The 17,479-nt window shown below is 37.9% G+C and overlaps 1 protein-coding gene across 5 annotated transcripts in view; it reads right to left on the bottom strand.

Annotated features, from left to right (window-relative positions):
* The window catches only part of LOC116243229 (ATP-dependent translocase ABCB1-like), a 52,014-nt gene that overhangs the window by 27,719 nt on the left and 6,816 nt on the right, over positions 1-17,479 (bottom strand). For 2 of the 5 annotated variants that reach the window (XM_090142858.1, XM_090142857.1), the window contains exons 2-6: positions 5,969-6,456; positions 5,431-5,562; positions 4,638-4,692; positions 2,320-2,467; positions 1,548-1,611 (exon numbers count right to left, since the gene is read on the bottom strand). In XM_090142858.1, the coding sequence (XP_089998984.1) occupies positions 1,548-1,611; positions 2,320-2,467; positions 4,638-4,692; positions 5,431-5,525 (362 nt within the window). In that variant the 5' untranslated portion in view covers positions 5,526-5,562; positions 5,969-6,456. The remainder of the gene's footprint in view (positions 1-1,547; positions 1,612-2,319; positions 2,468-4,637; positions 4,693-5,430; positions 5,563-5,968; positions 6,457-17,479) is intronic. The other 3 variants (XM_090142859.1, XM_090142860.1, XM_090142861.1) reach the window with 3 other exon arrangements.

Here is a 17,479-nt window from a genome sequence, read left to right as displayed (position 1 = left end):
GCATGAAAAAGAGCATGGCCAGCAGCACAAGGGAGGTGATCAGCATGGAGAAAACCAATGGCGAGTCTTGTCAATAATTACAAATATCTAAAGGGCAGGAGTCAAATGGATGAGGCCAGGCTCTTTTTGGTGGTGTAAACCACCACCAAAGGAGCAATGGGCACAAGGGGCCCATGAGGAAAAACTTAAAAACTTCTCATTGTGAGCACTAGAACAGGCTGCCCAGAGAGTCTGTGGAGTCTCCTTCTCTGGAGATACCCAAAACCTACCTGGTCACTTTCCTATGTGACCTGCTGTAAGAAACCTGCTTTAGCAGAGGGTTGAGCTGGATGATCTCCAAAGGTCCCTTCCAACCCTTACAATTCTGTGATTCTATGAGCCCTTGTTCCACAATTACTTTCTGATGAGAAGTCCAAGCTGCTCTGGGAACACTCATACCTGTTTTCAGACTTACTGCTTAAAAGACAAAGTGACATGCAAGATGCTAACAGATAATTCCCTCATACAGACCATTTCTTAGGGCCATGAGAACAGGTACTTCTCAACATTTAGTTACTGAACTCTATACTCACACTTTCTTTTTGTCAGTTTTTCTGCTTTCCTGTACTCTGTTCTTTAATATGTTTTGACTCCTAGATAATAGCTTGCTGAAGATGAAGGGAGGGTTCCTATTCCTTTCAAGTGAGACATGATATGAGTTGAGAAATTAAGATTTTTTCACTGGAAAAAACAATTGCCTTGAAGGCCACATTAGACTTCCTGAAATCTCCGATGTTTTTCATTATCTAATGAGGAGCAAATTTCAATCAGAAGAAAAGAAGTTGAAGTGGTACAAGAAAATGCATATAAACTTCAGACATCCTTCATAAACCAAGTCCTCCAAGAACAGTCAGTAAGGACCCTGAACAAAATGCACCTATTAGCAGCTGACGTTTCTGCTTGTTTTCCATTTTCTCTATGAACCTCTAATATTACTCTTCTGCAGCAGAAGTGCTAACTGATTATTGTCTTCTGCTATTGACATGTCTCAAATGCTAGGTTTAAAGTTGCATTTAATCCAAGCCTGTGTTTTCTTAGTCCAGACATTTTAGCTGAACTTTGTGCTTTGGCAGGAAACTATCTGGCAATTTTAATTCTGCTTTTTATCTATGAAACAACATAGCTGAAGGAATTGATGAATGACATTCAGTTAATTTTTCAGCATAAAAAACACTGCTTATAAATTCAGAGGAAGGGAAAGAGAAAGGAAGAAAACGATGAAGCATCAAAACACAGAGCACCACTGAAAAGGGGACTGGATGGAGGAGAGTAAAAGATCACAGAATTTTTTAGGAATGGTTGTGGATGTTCACAAACCTCCCAGTGTCTTCAGTAATCTCATATGCAAATCTTTAGTTGCATACATTATTCTGAACAACCATTGACTTTATGCTGTTTCAAGTATGCAATACATATGCGGAAGAAGAACATCTTAGCGAGAAATGCTATGACAAAAAAAAAAAAAAAAAAGAAAAGAAAAAAAAGAGGAAACGACAATTTCTAATTACCTTGTCATCTCTTCTTCCAGCTTGTGAAGAATCTCTGAAGAGGAATTCATTAGAGAAGGATTTCCTTAGAAAGGAAAAAAGAGTAAATAATTTTGATAGAACAAGTTTAAACAAATTCATTTCCCTGCATGATTTTCAGCAATATTCATTATCTTCTTATTTTATTTCTTTTCTTTCTGCAAATAGAGGGCATTTGTATAATGCAAAAAAAAAAAAAAAAAAAAAAAAAAAGAGCATGCCATATTTCTGTCTTACAGAATAATAATAAAAATAAAAATTGATGCAGGACAGACAATAGTCACGTGTGATTATTCTGTATCACCATAGAGATATATTTAAATGGTTAATATATATGTTTTTAATGGAATATTCCAGGCAACAAGACTGTTCACAAGTTTAACATCTAACATTTGATTTCAGAGGACAACCAAATTTGATCCAGGAGTGAGTTGATACCAAAGTGGAAGTATCACTCCTCACTTTGGTATCATTCAGTGCACGCCTACCACTCTCTCTTTTATTTTGTACTTCTGATTTAGCAAAGAAGGCTATTGAGCAAATGAGTCTTATTTTCTTGAAAAAAGAAAAAATGAATATTTTCATTTATGATAGTATTTTTTCTGTTGGATCAAACAGAACAGTTACTAATTTACAACGTAGTATGTTAGCAAGTTGGTTTTGCTGACATCAATATTACAAGTCAAGATGCTCAATTTCCCCCAGCTGTTTTCTAAATATGAGTCATTGTTCTTTGCACAAGATGTATTTTTACCTGTAAAATTTCTGTCATCAAAAGTAACAAAACTATCAGTCATGTCACCAAAAATTATCATTGCTATAGGGAGACTGCTTCCATGGGCTATTGCCAAGAGAGAGCCAAATATCATTAATAATTTGTCTGTGCAGCTGGAGTATCGAAACTGTGAACAAGAAGAGAAATTCATTTTCATTGAGGTACTAGAACATTAACACAATGTTATGACTACAATATCATGAAAGTCAAGAAAAAGCTATGAATTGTATACCTAGTTTTCACGGAGCTACAACTTTATCCACTTTTACAAATTTACAAAACAACTTACATGTATAGAAATAAATTATTGTAATATAAGAACTTCTATATAATGAACTTTCCAATCCAGAGGTCTGTACTATTTAAATTTATCAATATAACAAAACATCAACAAAGGGCATAGACGCCACATAAAATCAATGCCATTTGTTCTCTTGAATTTTGTCATTTGAAATTCAGAATATAGAAAATTTTAACAGCATTGTGATAATTAAGGCAGCAATTATTTTTATCATAAATTCATTATTATAGAGTTGGAAAAATTATTCCTAATGTACCATACATATTATCAAAGCTGACTGAATTCCTAAATACCTCTTGCTATTTAACTCAACAGCTCTTCTTTTATAGAATGATGGTTTGGGTTGGAAGGGACCTGGAAGATCATCTAGTTCCAACCGCCCTGCTACAGGAGGGGACATCTTCCTCTAGACTAGGCTGCTCATGGCCCCATCCAGCCAGGCCTGGAATGCTTCCAGGAAGGGGGCACCTACAGTCTCTCTGGGCATCCTGCTCCTGTGCCTCACCACCCTCGCATTAAAGAGCTTCCTTCTGATATCCAGTCTAAATCTACCTTCTTCTAGTTTAAAGCCATTTCCTCTCATCCTGTCACTACCTGCCCTTATAAAAAGTCCCTCCCCAGCTTTTCTAGAGGCCCCTTTCAGCGACTGGATGGTCGCTATCAGGTCTCCTTGCAGCCTTCTCCTCTCCAGGCTGAAGAGTTCCAGGCTTTCTCAGCCTGTCCTCATAGGGAGGCGCCATCTTCATGGCCCTCCTCTGGACCTGCTCAACAGCTCCATGTCCTTCCTTCTTGTGCTGCGAGCTCCAGAACTGGACACAGTACTCCAGGTGGGGTCTCATGAGAGCAGAGTAGAGGGGCAGAATCACCTCCCTCGACCTGCTGGTCACACTTCTCTTGTTGTGACCCAGGATATGATTGGCCCTCTGGGCTACAAGCACACACGGCCATGAGAGATTCAACAGCTCATGTTGAATCTCTCATCAACTGACACTTCTCCTCAGGGCTGCTCTCAAGCCATTCTCCACCCAACCTGTATCTGTGCTTGAGGTTGCCCTGACCCAGATGCAGGACCCTGCACTTGGCCTTGTTGAACTTCATGAGGTTGGCATGGGCCCATGTCTCAGAGCCTGTCCAGGTACCTCTGGATAGCAGAAAAAGGTCCCTCCCAGAACGCTCTAGGCAGCATCTAGAAGGCCATTGAATGGATTCTTCATTATTCTAGCTGTATTGATTTAAATTACATTGTTATTGCAATTGTACAAGCGCAAACTGGTCCAGCAAAGCAGAACTGGGTCACTGGCCAAAACGTTGGGCTATAGCTTTATAATTAGTAATTTCTATATGATTCTTGCTTTGTATACACACCACATCCACAAAATATAGAATATTTCAGTTTACTAATAGAGTATCTGGGATTTACTTCGATTAAACATTAACAAGTTATTTTGAAATATAAAGAAAATTTAAGTTTTCTGGAACTTTAAGAACTTTTATTGTCCAATTTTTAATTTTAAGTTTAATGTGAGCCACGGTTGTACCCTTTATTGCCAACTCCTGTGACAGCCTAATGAGTAATGGGTCAGATATATGTGATTGGAATATAACTCAGGTAATTTAGAGGACAGGATGACATTTGTAGTCTTAGATGTAAGGACTCCATTTTCATTTTGTTGGAAGAAACAAAAGAACATGGAAATCATAACTTATTATAAAAACAAACTGAGCACAAATTTAGCATGATAACTTCCTATGGGAAAGCTAAGCATGCATAACAGAAGTAAGATCATTTCTGTAATACAATCACTTCCACCAGAGAACTGCTTGGTTGCCACAGTATATTCAATTCTGTATGTTCTGTAATATCATAGTGCTTGGTAGAGACAAGACCATATGTGTAGTACTCATAACATTATTTTAAGCATTTAAAATATTAAACTTTAAAATGTGCATGCATGTAAAAATATGTACACATATATATGTATAGCACAAATCTTACCAGTGCTAACGGGCTGACCATTTTAGGCTTTTCCCCTTTCTTCTTCTTTTCCTTCCTTAAGAGATGTGATAGTTTTAGTGCATTTAAAACCCAAGAATATTTCACAAAAATAATAATGCAATGTATTAATACTATTCAGTTAAAATATAATTAAGAAATGATTTTATGGGAAACAAACCTGTGTAAAACAAATGTGATTTATTAGGAATTCTTGGATGTTTGTATTTAAGCCTCCAGGTATGTAAATAGCATCAGCTCCTGACTACTATAAATTCAAATCAAGGCCTTCACAGTTCTCCTATCTCAAGGCTACAACACCCCCAAGAGGGGCTCATGGTTCTCCTTTCCAATCAGGGAAGTTGTGAACTGAAGTGTTATATAGATTTCAAATCAGGAAAAAGGAAGACAACTTATAGAATTAGATGTTCTCATGCAGGGGGAATAGAATAAATTAAAAGTATGAAAAACATCAATTCCCTGACATACTTTTACTTTTAACACATTTTTTGTCTGATGATATCATATCCAAATGCCTGTTATAACTTCACTCTATTTTTGGAATTGCTTTTCAATAAATGATAGTCAATACTGTGTTTAATAGAAAAAGAGCTTCCATCATCCTTCTGCACCAAATGAAAGTGTCAATGAATGCTAATGATAAGCTGTGCTTTCTGCTCTTAGGCTACCTCATTAAAATAAATTAAAATATGAAATTCAAAAAAATATAAACTAAGATAATGTAATCTTATATGCTTCCATAAAGAACATGTTTACAGTGTCTAAGAATATATACTTTTTGTCTTCTGGATCTTGATCCTGGATGGAGGTAGCGATCTCATATGCATTTCCATCGACAGTACGCTTCTGCTTTTCATCTTCAGGATGCATTTTAAATTGATTTAGGATAGTTCTCTGTAAAATAATACTGAAAGACATACAATTCTTAAGCAAAGGACAGGAATTTCAATGACCGCTTGTTTGACAGAAAAATATACTTATTGAAATCAATAAAATTATTAATGTCACACTTTTCAAGTGAATCCTAGCAAAGGGCAAGTATAAACCTGTTGAAAGAAGCAGAAACGTTTTGAATTTGCTTACAAATGCCTACATTTTTTTTGTTTTAACTACTTGATAGCTGTGGATCTTTCAGTTAATCTCATTTGAATGATAGAAGCATAGTGCCTGTACTTCAGTATAAATTAAAAAAAAAAAAAAAAAAGAGAGAGAAAGTATATGCTTATTTAGAAAAGAATGAAGCTATCTAGAGTTTTAGATGTTAGTGAGTTTAATAAAATATCTTAGGTTTAAAAAGAAGTGCACTGACTCACCGTGCAAGTCGTTCTCAGTTTGCTTCTAGTTTGCTGCTCTGAAAGATCACTCAAAAATCAACAGATTAATATGACTAGGACAAGCAGTATGGGTGGACTTTGTTCTTCTTATGCAAAACAGAGATGATGAACAGCTTTGACTCTTTTTTTTTTTTCTCTCTCGTTGCCTCATCTACACTGGGAGTAAAGTGTATGCACTTTGGACCCTGCCTCCCTTTCCTAAAGGGAATATTTAACAACTGGTCACCTGTGAAAATAAGTCTGAATAGTCACTTCTTCACAACTCTGCCTAATTATGCCTCTTAAACCTCCCAGAAATCCCTGCTTACCTTCTCACATATGGTGCCAAATGTTCCAGGTAACAGTGACACTTGAAGGTAAATCCATTCTTGAGCACCCAGAGAGAATGAAACTGAGTAACGCAAAAGGAGCGAGCTAATCTTTTTTTTTCCCCGTTCTTCTAATCCTAAACCAGGGAGTAATATAACCTGCAAGGAAAATGTAGATTAACAGAATTACAGAGTCACAGCGTGGCTGATGTTGGTAGAGACCTTCAAGTTCGTATGGCCCAGCTCCTGCTGCAGCAGGACCACCCAGAGCTGGTGCCCAGGCCATGTCAAAGCAGCATCTCAATATCTCCAAAGCAGATCCCACACGCAGCCCCCGGGTACCTGTGCCAGTGCTCCACCACCCACACAGCACAGACTGCTCCTGGGCTTCAAGGGGAACTTCCTGTGCTCTGGTCTGTGTCTGCTGCCTCTTGTCCCCCCGGGGCACCACTGAAAGGAACCTGGCCCCATCCTCTTTGCACCCACCCTTCAGATATTCATACACCTTGATAGGATAACTCCTAAAGTGATCAAGGGCACTTGACAATATATGTCCTGTTAGCAACTAGGCTAGCGTGTACTCTTTCTGATTTCAGTAATTGCAGAACAGCAAGATGAGTTACAGATACAATTTTAAAAATAGCTTTGAAATAGTTCTGGTCAGCAGAAATTTTCTCAGGTAGAATTCTTCTGATTTTTGAATGCACATCTATGAAAATAGATATGTTAAACACTTATACATGGGTGAAATGTATAAAAAGTCAAATAAAAAACTCTGTCCTAGAAAACAAGTACATTTTTAAGAATTTCTCTGTAAGTTTCACACCAGTTTGTTCAAACAAAACTTACATAATCTGATAATATCAGTTTTGTCCCTTTTATTCATGCATTATCTGTAACCTCAACATGAAAAAAAAAAAGTTCTTTTTAAAATGTTTTGGAATGCAAAGACTTATCAGACTGAGGATTACATTAGAAAATGTAATTTGCAACTATAAGTCAAAAAAATGCCAAAGGTTAGCAAATAAAAGTATTGCCTGAGGTGACTGGTCATCCTGAGATATCTGTATAGACTACTATCCACAACAATTAATGGGAATATTTCTAGGTTTTAACTCATGTGTCGACGTGCTTTGTGCAATACCATAATTTACATCTACTTAGCTTATTTCTCTAGAGCTTCCATACTTTGACTTTTCAGTGATATAGCATCATTATTGCACAAAATTTGAGGTTAGAAAAAGATCACCAGATCTCTTTTCTGCTGTAAAACCTTACCTAACTACCAAGGGAAGCCAGTAGATGTAACCTTTTTGGATTTCATCCAAGGTTTTGATACTGTTTCTCACAATATCTTTCCGGGCAAAATGTCCAGCATACAGCTCGATAAAAACATAACGAGATGAGGGAGCAATTGGCTCAGGGGTTGTACTGAAAGGTTTGTAGTAATGGGGTTACACCAGTTACTAGTGGGGTTTTGCAGGGCTCCATTTTAGGCCCAGTTCTGTTCAGTGTTTTTATCAATGATTTGGATGCAGGACTTGTGTACTAAGTAGACAACACTAAATTGGGAGTTTGAATTATCTGTTTCAGTAGCAGTGTGCCCTGGCAGCCCAAAGGGCCAACTCTACCCCGGGGTATACCAGGCCCAGCACTGCCAGCGGGCAAGGGAAGGGAAGCTCAGTTGGCTACCTGCTTCTGTGCTCCATTTCCTTTCATGGAAGTTGTTTCATTCAAGACAGAGCAATACTTCTTGGATATTACTTTTTTTTCAGAACCTTCATTGTCAAATATTTTTTCTATGTGAAAATACTTATAAATATTATCAAGGTTTACACAACTCTCTATTTACTAAGGCAGTAGTCAATTTCCATTTACAAGTTTTCCATTTTACAGAATTTCCACTTTGATTTTACAAGTTCTGGATGATATTTATGAACCATTATCTAGAATTTTGAGCAGAAGAACTTTTGGGGTTTTTGAAAGATGACTATTCAGATCTCGAAATATCCTGGAGAGACCCATAATGGTTAAATTAAGGCTGTGATTCTATTTTCAAACATGATATAAATGCAGGATTTCAGTCATCTTGGACACACTACTGCAATGACAGAATGTACTGTAACAATAATCTGATAAGCGTTAAATCCTTCTTTAAGTGATCATTTTCCCAGATTGTTCACAAGTCTTGTCAGTAACATTCTTCTTGTTATAGCAATTTTTTGACTGCAGATATTTGGGAAACCCAGATTAGCCTGTATTGAAGCTCACTATTAGTTATCTCAGGTTATTTTCACACATTAACTTACCTAAATTTATTTATTTAAACCTCTTTTATGCATTAAAATGTCTAATATTTTATGAATAAATTGATAGTCAATTTACTTCTAGAATAGCAAAAATAATAATAATAATAATAAAAATAAAAAATTATAAGTCTTATGATTTCTGGTGAAGTTTCAACTGCTTATGCTTCCAGAAGAGAAGTTGTGTTGAGAGATTCCCATCTCAGAGATTTTGCATTGGTGCAGTGTATCCTCGTATCTGGGGCAGGCCAGCAAAGGGAAAACCCAATTAACATATGATTTGGAGCAGACAACTGACACAGAAAGTTAATCTAAATTTGAAACCAGATTCAAAACACTATCACGTGATGGCCTATTATCTTTTCTTGGAGAAATTTATCTTTTAAAGATCATTTTAAAAAATTTTCTTCTGTAAAGATTTTGTAATAATATCAAGAAATACTAACCTTTTTAAATGTTTATCAATAAAAATAGGGGAGAAAAGAAAAGAAACTGAAACAAATAATTCAAAGCCTTTGTGCATTATCATCAGAAAAAAAGGACATATTATTTTTTCTTTTATTTTCCTTTAAAGATGGAGATTTGGATTTTCCAATATACTGCAGGTAGATGGAATGGTGGAGGTGTCCCAGAAATTCTATAAAAATTCTAGGGCATTGAGCCCTAGAATAGGTTAGAACAGCTGTGAATGAGCTCTGAATTACGATACTCAGGAAAGTCATGTTCCATTTTAGCATCCTCTCTCCTGATAATCACTGCTGGAGAAGATTACTATTTTATACAGGAACTGTACAGGAATTCTGCCAACTTGGCCACTGCTCTATCAATCAGAATTGTCCTATAAGAAGAAAACTGTCGCACAATCAGGAAATAATAATTTCATGTTTCTGAAACTGTTTCATATGCTCAACCACAAGATAATTCCTATTTTCCCAGCCATTGATGTGCCTGGTAAAATCATAACAGTATAATTAATTAATCAAGGACTTTGAATTTTCATGCCTTCCTCAATGAATCTCTTTGCATGGATCCCTTTTCCCACACACAAAGAACAGCATACACACAACTTCAAAATGTACAGCAGTTACTGATTAGTTACTGCACACAAAAGTTAACTACTATGTGTTAGCACAATCAACGCCCTGAATAAAAAACAAAAGAACTCTTTACTGTCAGGAAGTTCTTGGTGAGGTGGGGTAGGACTAGTTTTCATTGTTCTAGAATGGATCTGTGGCGTGGCTGAATTGCCATCTTCCAAATCCCTGTTTTTCCCTTCATATTTTATCCCTTTTCATGATAAGTTTTTCCCCCTCGAATCCTTGAATTGCTGCCTATCTCCATCTCAACAATTTCACCTTTGTCTGTGATTTTGCTGTTCTTATCTCGAAGGATTCCACTCTAATAACTCTATTAACTTCTTTTGCAGCTCTTCCACAAATTCTGGTGATTTCATCAGAAATCTGAGAGGCTTATGTAGCATTATCTTGGGTCATGGATAGCTGGACTTCCATGGAGGAGGGAAAGGAGGCTACAAAATCAAGTCATTACACACGAAATGTATAATACTATTAATATCATATCCTATACAGAACCCAAAGCTATTCATATTGACTATTCCCTTCTACATCCCTATTTAAATTGCATTTGATAAACATTTTCACTCAATTCCATGCAATTTGTGAAAAGTTTAGATTACATAGGATATGATGAGAATAAAAAATTTTGTTGTTCAGCATCCCCTATGAGCACTGAACTCCAAAAATCCATTTCTTTGTCCATTCCACAGTCACAGTTCCTCTTTCCATCCTCTTTCCATCTGTCATCCTTGACAGATGCTTGAGTTTTGTCACTTCATTGGTTATTTCTAAAAGCAAACATGCAGACTTTCAGACTATCTAACTTAAACTGCCCTTGAGACACATTAGACCTGTCACCCCTTTCCTAATCACAGCAAATAGGAAGAACAATTTCTTCCATTCCACTTTATAATACTTCTGAAATTTTAATGCTGCTTTTGTAAGTGCTGTCTGTCCACTCTAGACAGCAAACAAAGAAACCAACAAATAAACAAAAATTTCCTACAACTTTTCTTGACTGAGTTTGTCTTATTGATTTTCTGACATTGCTATTCTCTGGACTTCACAGTTTTATTGGGGAAGTGTGAAGCTTCCATATTTCTCACGAGCCTTCACTAAATGCCTATCAAAATGATGAGAAGTGTTCATTTGATCCAGAAGCAATGAATCAGACTTCAATTCATATTAAAAAGAGCCCTTTTTTTCTACAGATATTCTCTTTCTATAAATGTTCAGAGTCTCCTTCATTTCTCCAGGAATAATATTTGCAAACAGAAAAGCTTTTGTTTCAAAAATAGGCAGATATTTTTAATTTCCATCACTTATTTGACTTCCCCATGCTACACAGAATTATTCTCACTTATTTTACTTTATCTTATATATAGAACTTTGTTACTTTAGTGAAATAACTAAAAGTAATTGCTTCATTTAATTAGTCTCATGTAGGATTGATTATGGTACTATGTCCATGTTTTACATATCTCCCTTTGACCAGGCTCAGATTGTTTTGTCCCATTTTGCTGTATACTATGCAGGAAATTAACTTATACTGTAACTGTATTTTTTTACTGTATTTTTTACTGTAATTGTAATAAAATGTGGTTCTATGGGCAGTTGTCCAGTTATACCAGATACACACCCATTTACAAGCTGCAAACCCTTTACAGAATCACAGAATCACAGAATGGCCAGGGTTGGAAGGGACCTCAAGGATCATGAATCTCCAACCCCCCTGCCACACGCAGGGCCACCTACTTCCCCATTTAATACTAGACCAGGCTGCCCAGGGCCCCATCCAATCTGGCCTTGAACACCTCCAGGGACGGGGCATCCACAACCTCTCTGGGCAGCCTGTTCCAGTACCTCACCACTCCGTCTGTAAAGGACTTCCCCCTGACATCCAAACTAAATTTCCCCTCCCTCAACTTAAAACCATTTCCCCTCGTCCTGCAGTTATCTACCCTTTCAAAGAGTTGATTCCCCTCCTGTTTGTAGGCTCCCTTTAGGTACTGAAAGGCTGCAATGAGGTCACCCCACAGCCTTCTTTTCCCCAGGCTGAACAAGCCCAGCTCCCTCAGCCTTTTCCTTATAGGGGAGGTGCTGCAGCCCCTGATCATCTTTGTGGCCCTCCTCTGGACCCTCTCCAACAGTTCCCTGTCTTTCTTGTACTGGGGGCTCCAGACCTGGACACAGTACTCCAGATGGGGCCTCACAAGAGCAGAGTAGAGGGGATCAATCACCTCCCTGTCCCTGCTGGCCACTCCTCTTCTGATGGAGCCCAGGATCCCATTTGCTTTCCAAGCCGCAAGGGCACACTGCTGGCTCATGTTAAGTTTTTCATCTATCAAGACCCCCAGGTCCTTCTCCACAGGGCTGCTCTCAAGGACCACTCCTTCCAGTCTGTAGGGATGCCTGGGATTCCTCCAGCCCAAGTGCAAAACTCTGCACTTTGCCGTGTTAAACCTCATCAGGTTCACCTGGGCCCACCTTTCTCTCTCGAGGCCCGTGAATGGCATCCTTCTGCTGTGTCAACTGCACCACTCAGCTTGGTGTTGTCAGCCAAGCTAGCAAAGCTGCTGAGGATGCACTCGATTCCGTCATCGATGTCACTGATAAAGACATTAAAGAGCACCGGTCCCAAGACAGAGCCCTGGGGGACGCTGCTCATTACCGGCCTCCACCTGGACATAGAGCCATTGATGACCACCCTCTGTCTGTGGCCTTTCAACCAGTTTCTTATCCACCGAGTGGTCCACCCATCAAATCCACATCCCTTCAATCTGGAGATAAGGATGTGGTGGGGGACCATGTCAAAGGCCTTGCTCAAGTCCAGATAAATGACATTGGTCACCTTTCCCTTGTCTACCAGTGGACAAATAAATAGCTTTAAATAGCCTTATCTACAGACACTAGGGTTAATGCTTCCTCTTATCAATACTATCACTTCTAGAAGCATACTGCCAAGTGCCACAGTTCTTTACACTTCACATGCCATGACAGTCATACAGCCCTGACAGTGAATCCTTCTATATCCTTCAGGAAGATGCCAGTTATACTATCAGATGTGCCTGCATGTGATCACTTTGCAGTAAACAATGATAAATTATTAACTATAATGGTGCTAAATTATTAACGCTACCACCAAAGAGGAATTAACTCATCATGCAGATCTCTATCCATTAGAACAGAAGATTTCTGCATATGATGGCCAGACACATTATGGCTACAATCAGTGAAGAAGCAATTACCCATAGTCATTCTATTGACCCAGACTAGGTGCTCCGGTCTCTCTCATTCCATAAAGGTTCATTAATCTTAACTACCATGAATTCATTTTCTAAAGTCAATCAGAGCTCCTTATCTTCCCCAACGCTCTGAGGCACAAGCTCCTTGTCCACCTGCAGCTTTAAGCCATCTTTAGCCCAAGGGCTGTCAACAGCTATAGCTGGTGGCAGAGAGGATGGAAAAAGGAGGTCAGGAAGAGGAAAACATATTGACATTGATCCTAAGGAAGATGTATTTTTCTAATCTTATTCACTACAGTCTCCCTGTGGACTGGTTCTTTACCAGCTATCATTTTCATTTTCTGCTGCTAGCTCCCGAGTACCTGAAAGTTACTGCAGTGTTGATCACTTATTTATAAATTAATATATAATAGAAAATGTTTCTTATGCATAAGAGAATTTACCCTCTGCTAGAATGATTTGTGAGCGTGCTCTTAGAGAAAAATTGTGAAGTGTAGCTCATCTTTGATACCAAAAAATGCTTTCTTCATGGAGATACCAAAATGCCCAAGACTCATAACTTACTCTGGTTTCTAGTCTGAATGAAGTGTGATAAATTCCCATGCTACCAGACAGGTCATCTCCTCTGCAAGCCACAGTTTCTCAAGTCACTAATGAGCACAATTCAAGTTACATCTTCACTGGCCAAACACGACACAGAGAGGGATAGCTGTATAGCATTTAGATGTCAGTTCTTGATTGCTGATCTGCCTTATCCTATATGCTTCATGTTTTAAATAACGAAAAAGTTCCCTTTGCTAAATAATATCAGACTTTTGCTAATTAAAAACTAAAATGAGTGGCAGTCCTAGGAAAAAAACCTAAGCACCATTTTAATAACTCTATCTCAAATATTTTTTAACAGTCTCCATAGAGAACATATAGACGTTAAGACAATTTCATTAATATCTATACTACAATAACTTAATTGTTTTTCTTAAACATTTCAGTGTTCTAAGACAATTTCTCACTGATTGAAAATACCATTTTTCTGCTCTTTTATTTTTTTTTCAGTTGAATCTCATTCAACTTCTAATAAGATGGCACACTGTAAGTTCAATAAAATGTATTCAAATTCCAACAAAGTTTATTGTTTTATTCCCAAACATTATCTATGGATCAAGGACAAATTATCTTTTTCCCACGTGTTTATCATTGAAACTTCAATTCATTAGACTTCTGCCTTACAAATTTAATTTTTACCTTTTTTCTTGTTCATTTAATACTCATTTCTCAGCAAAAAAAAAAAATTAAAATAAATAAATTTTAAAATAAAATTTTAAAATAAATATAAAAGCAACATTTCATATTAAACAGGAAAAAGATCAATGAAATTTAAGAAGTGATAAGCACAGTCAAACTCAGAGAGTAAGAGCAGTAAACAGAGACCATCCTGCCTAATAAACAGTGGAAAGAAGCAATGCAAAGAGCTGCTACAAAGGATTTATCTAATCAGTATGTCTCACGAGTCTCCCTTAATGCTTTATCCCTTTCCCTGTGTGGACTGTGAAACCACAAGATGATTTCTTGCCTAATTCCCAGGCAGAATGTGAGACAGATCCTACAGCATAGAGCAAGAAGCACTGGGGGATGTCTCCACAAAAAGTCAGTGTTCACAGGGACCCTCAAACCATGAGGCTTTGGACAGTGCCGTAGTTCCATCAGCAGTACCTGAAAGAATGCTGTCATCTGCTCGTAGCCAGTTACTTCACCCTTTGCTCCCTAGGCTTCCTGCTCTGACTCAACTCTGAGTCACTTGCATGCACCCCAGTTCACATTCTGCTTGCACACAATGACATATGACACTGTAAAGTTCATGACCTGAGAAAGATCCTTCAACTTCCTTTTATAGACAGCAGCAAATAATGAATGATTAACAGCTCATCTTGTCTAAATAAGGTGTTCTGTGCAGCCCTGGTTCCATGTCACACAGTTCATTCACTATGCAACAATGCTTCAAGCAGCAGTTCTTCACTCATTTGAGTACTTAGGTCAAATAGTGCTACCTGGTCAAATACCTGCTACTGTAAAAGAGGTCTCTATTCTACCTTCAGTGCGTCTGTGCCATGCACACTAGGAATGCTGTTCCAGTAGAAATCAGAGATCCTAGGGCTCATGACCACAGAATCATAGACTCCTTGAAGTTGGAAAAGATCACTAAGATCACCTCCTCCAACCGTCAACCCATTCCCACCATGCTCACTGAGTCATGTCCCACTACACCTACACATTTATTGAACACCACCAGAGCCGGTGACCCCACCAACTCCCTGGGCAGCTTGTCCCAGTGTATCATCATTCTTTCTGAAAATAATTTTTTTCCTAATATTCAACTTGAAACTCCCATGGCACACTCATGGCTTATAATCTGTTCACAAAAAAGTCCATTGCATTGGCAGTGGACTACGGCAGGGCTGGGTCCTATACCTAACACTCATTCCATGGTGTTTTGTGCATGATGGAAGAGAACACATCTGACTGGGTCAGTCCTGAAACACCTTGCCAACAGATTAGCAGATCTGCCTATTACTGTGTGTGACAGGACCAGGAGGAGCTTCTCACACACCTACTCAATAGGCCAATTCTAACATACGCGTATGTAAAATCATACATTTACAAGGAAAAAAAAAAAAAAAGAATTGGTTACTGTGGTATTTCATCTTGTTCCAAATGCACCTGCAACTAATATTGCTTCTGAACACTGTCATGGTGGGTCACTTCACAGGACATGTTTTCATATTTCAGATAGATTTCACTGTTTAAGAGTAGTAGGTCTCTCAGGGAAGGTATACATACATGCTTATGTAAGTTCTAAAAGCGAAGATAACTGTACAGTATCATTACTGCCTGAATGGTCTTATCGTATACTGGAGGTTAATTTAGGCAAAAATACTTAACGTATTACAGATTTCACTTTTCATTGACCTCTGGCAGCCACGTAGTTCATTTTTTCTGGGTTCACGCAAGTGTAAAGGTAGGAAAGGAGAGTAATGCCTACTCCAAGATTTCAAAGTAAGATGTTCTCTATAAACATTTTAACCCCAAGAGTGAGTCAAATTTATTATTCTGTTTTTCTTGATGGATTAAAGCTATGGCAGTGATCAAAACATATTTGTACTAGTATGGCAATAAAAACAGTGTCTTATTTTGACAATGGTTAACGAGGTATGATGATCTCCTTCCAATGGATTGCATGGGTAAAGATAAGAACTTGGTTATCATGCCATAATATATGAGTCATAGATGTGCTAAAGATGATAGGAGAGAGGGAAAGCAATAACAATGCTTTTCACTGAGGAAAATTCCCTTTCTTCTTCATATATACTCATAGGAACAATATACATATATACATGTAAAAATAGCAATGGACCAAAAAAAAAAAAAAAAAAAAAAAGAAAGAAAAATGATAGCAAAAAATGAGTAGAAATAATAGCAAGTAATGTTATGAAAACCCTCTCTTGTACATCAACTTTGATCTAGACACTGCTAAAGATGGACCTGTTTCCCTCTTTTGATCTGTGTACAAAATACTATCCTAACAATGTTTAAGAGTGAGTCCTCAGTTTCTACTAGCTAGGTTTAACTTACAGTTTGTGCAGTGAGCCACTTACTAACTTGAGAAGAGCTGCTGAAAGCTGTTCTCAGCACGTGGATTCCTGCACACTCCAGGAGCTCTTTTACTTCAGTAACATTCAGCCAGGACACAACTGTCAATTATTCAGAGCAATACACATAATGAATATGTTAACATTTCTCTTTCCAGAACAAAACAGGAAAACTCAGACCCCAACTCTCTTAAAAACTATGTTACTGTTGTTACTATAAGAGCAAAATAGGCTTCTGTGAATGAGTGACACAATTGCAAAAAAAGCAATGGTAAAAATAGACTCCCGGTACTGCCTACTCCTTGATTGCTCCTAAAACTTGGGATAGGATAATAATAACAACTGACCTGACTGCAGCACAAACAAGAATCACTGTTTAAACCTTGGGCCAGCAAATTCAGAAACTTGCATAATGTAGCTTGAAGACACTAAGAATTAGCTGGCCTTATCTAGGAAAGATTGCATACTCTTAAACGTGCGGCATCAGAATGAGGTATGATTATCCGCTACATGGTAGGAAGAACCTGCTGTATGAAATTTACTAAGTATCATCTCCAAGCAGTTACTGAGCCCTGCAAGGAGACTTAGCTAGCATTTTATCCCATCTTGAAGAACACTACAAGAATGTAAAATTACACACATCCTTGAAAAATTGTTGGGATTGGCATACAGACATTGATCCAAGCATGCCATGGAGTTAACAGAATCACAATAGTATTTGTTCAAGGGATAAGTCAGCAAGAATATTCCTGGAACATGTGAACTGAGAAGAAGGTACAAATGAGAGAAGCTGCAAGCTCAGTCTCAAGAAATGGGCAAGGTAATGGAGGAAAGAAGGAATGTAAGGAAAGCTCAATCCTGAGAGTCTGGCAGCAGCTCTCTCCACACTGTAATTTTCAGAAATAGGTAGT

The sequence above is a fragment of the Phasianus colchicus genome, chromosome 6 (assembly GCF_987193195.1).
Source record: "Phasianus colchicus chromosome 6, bPhaCol1.hap1.1, whole genome shotgun sequence".
Lineage (NCBI taxonomy): Eukaryota > Metazoa > Chordata > Aves > Galliformes > Phasianidae > Phasianus > Phasianus colchicus.
Note: the sequence above shows the minus strand (reverse complement) of the source record. Positions and strands in the feature narration are given on the sequence as shown.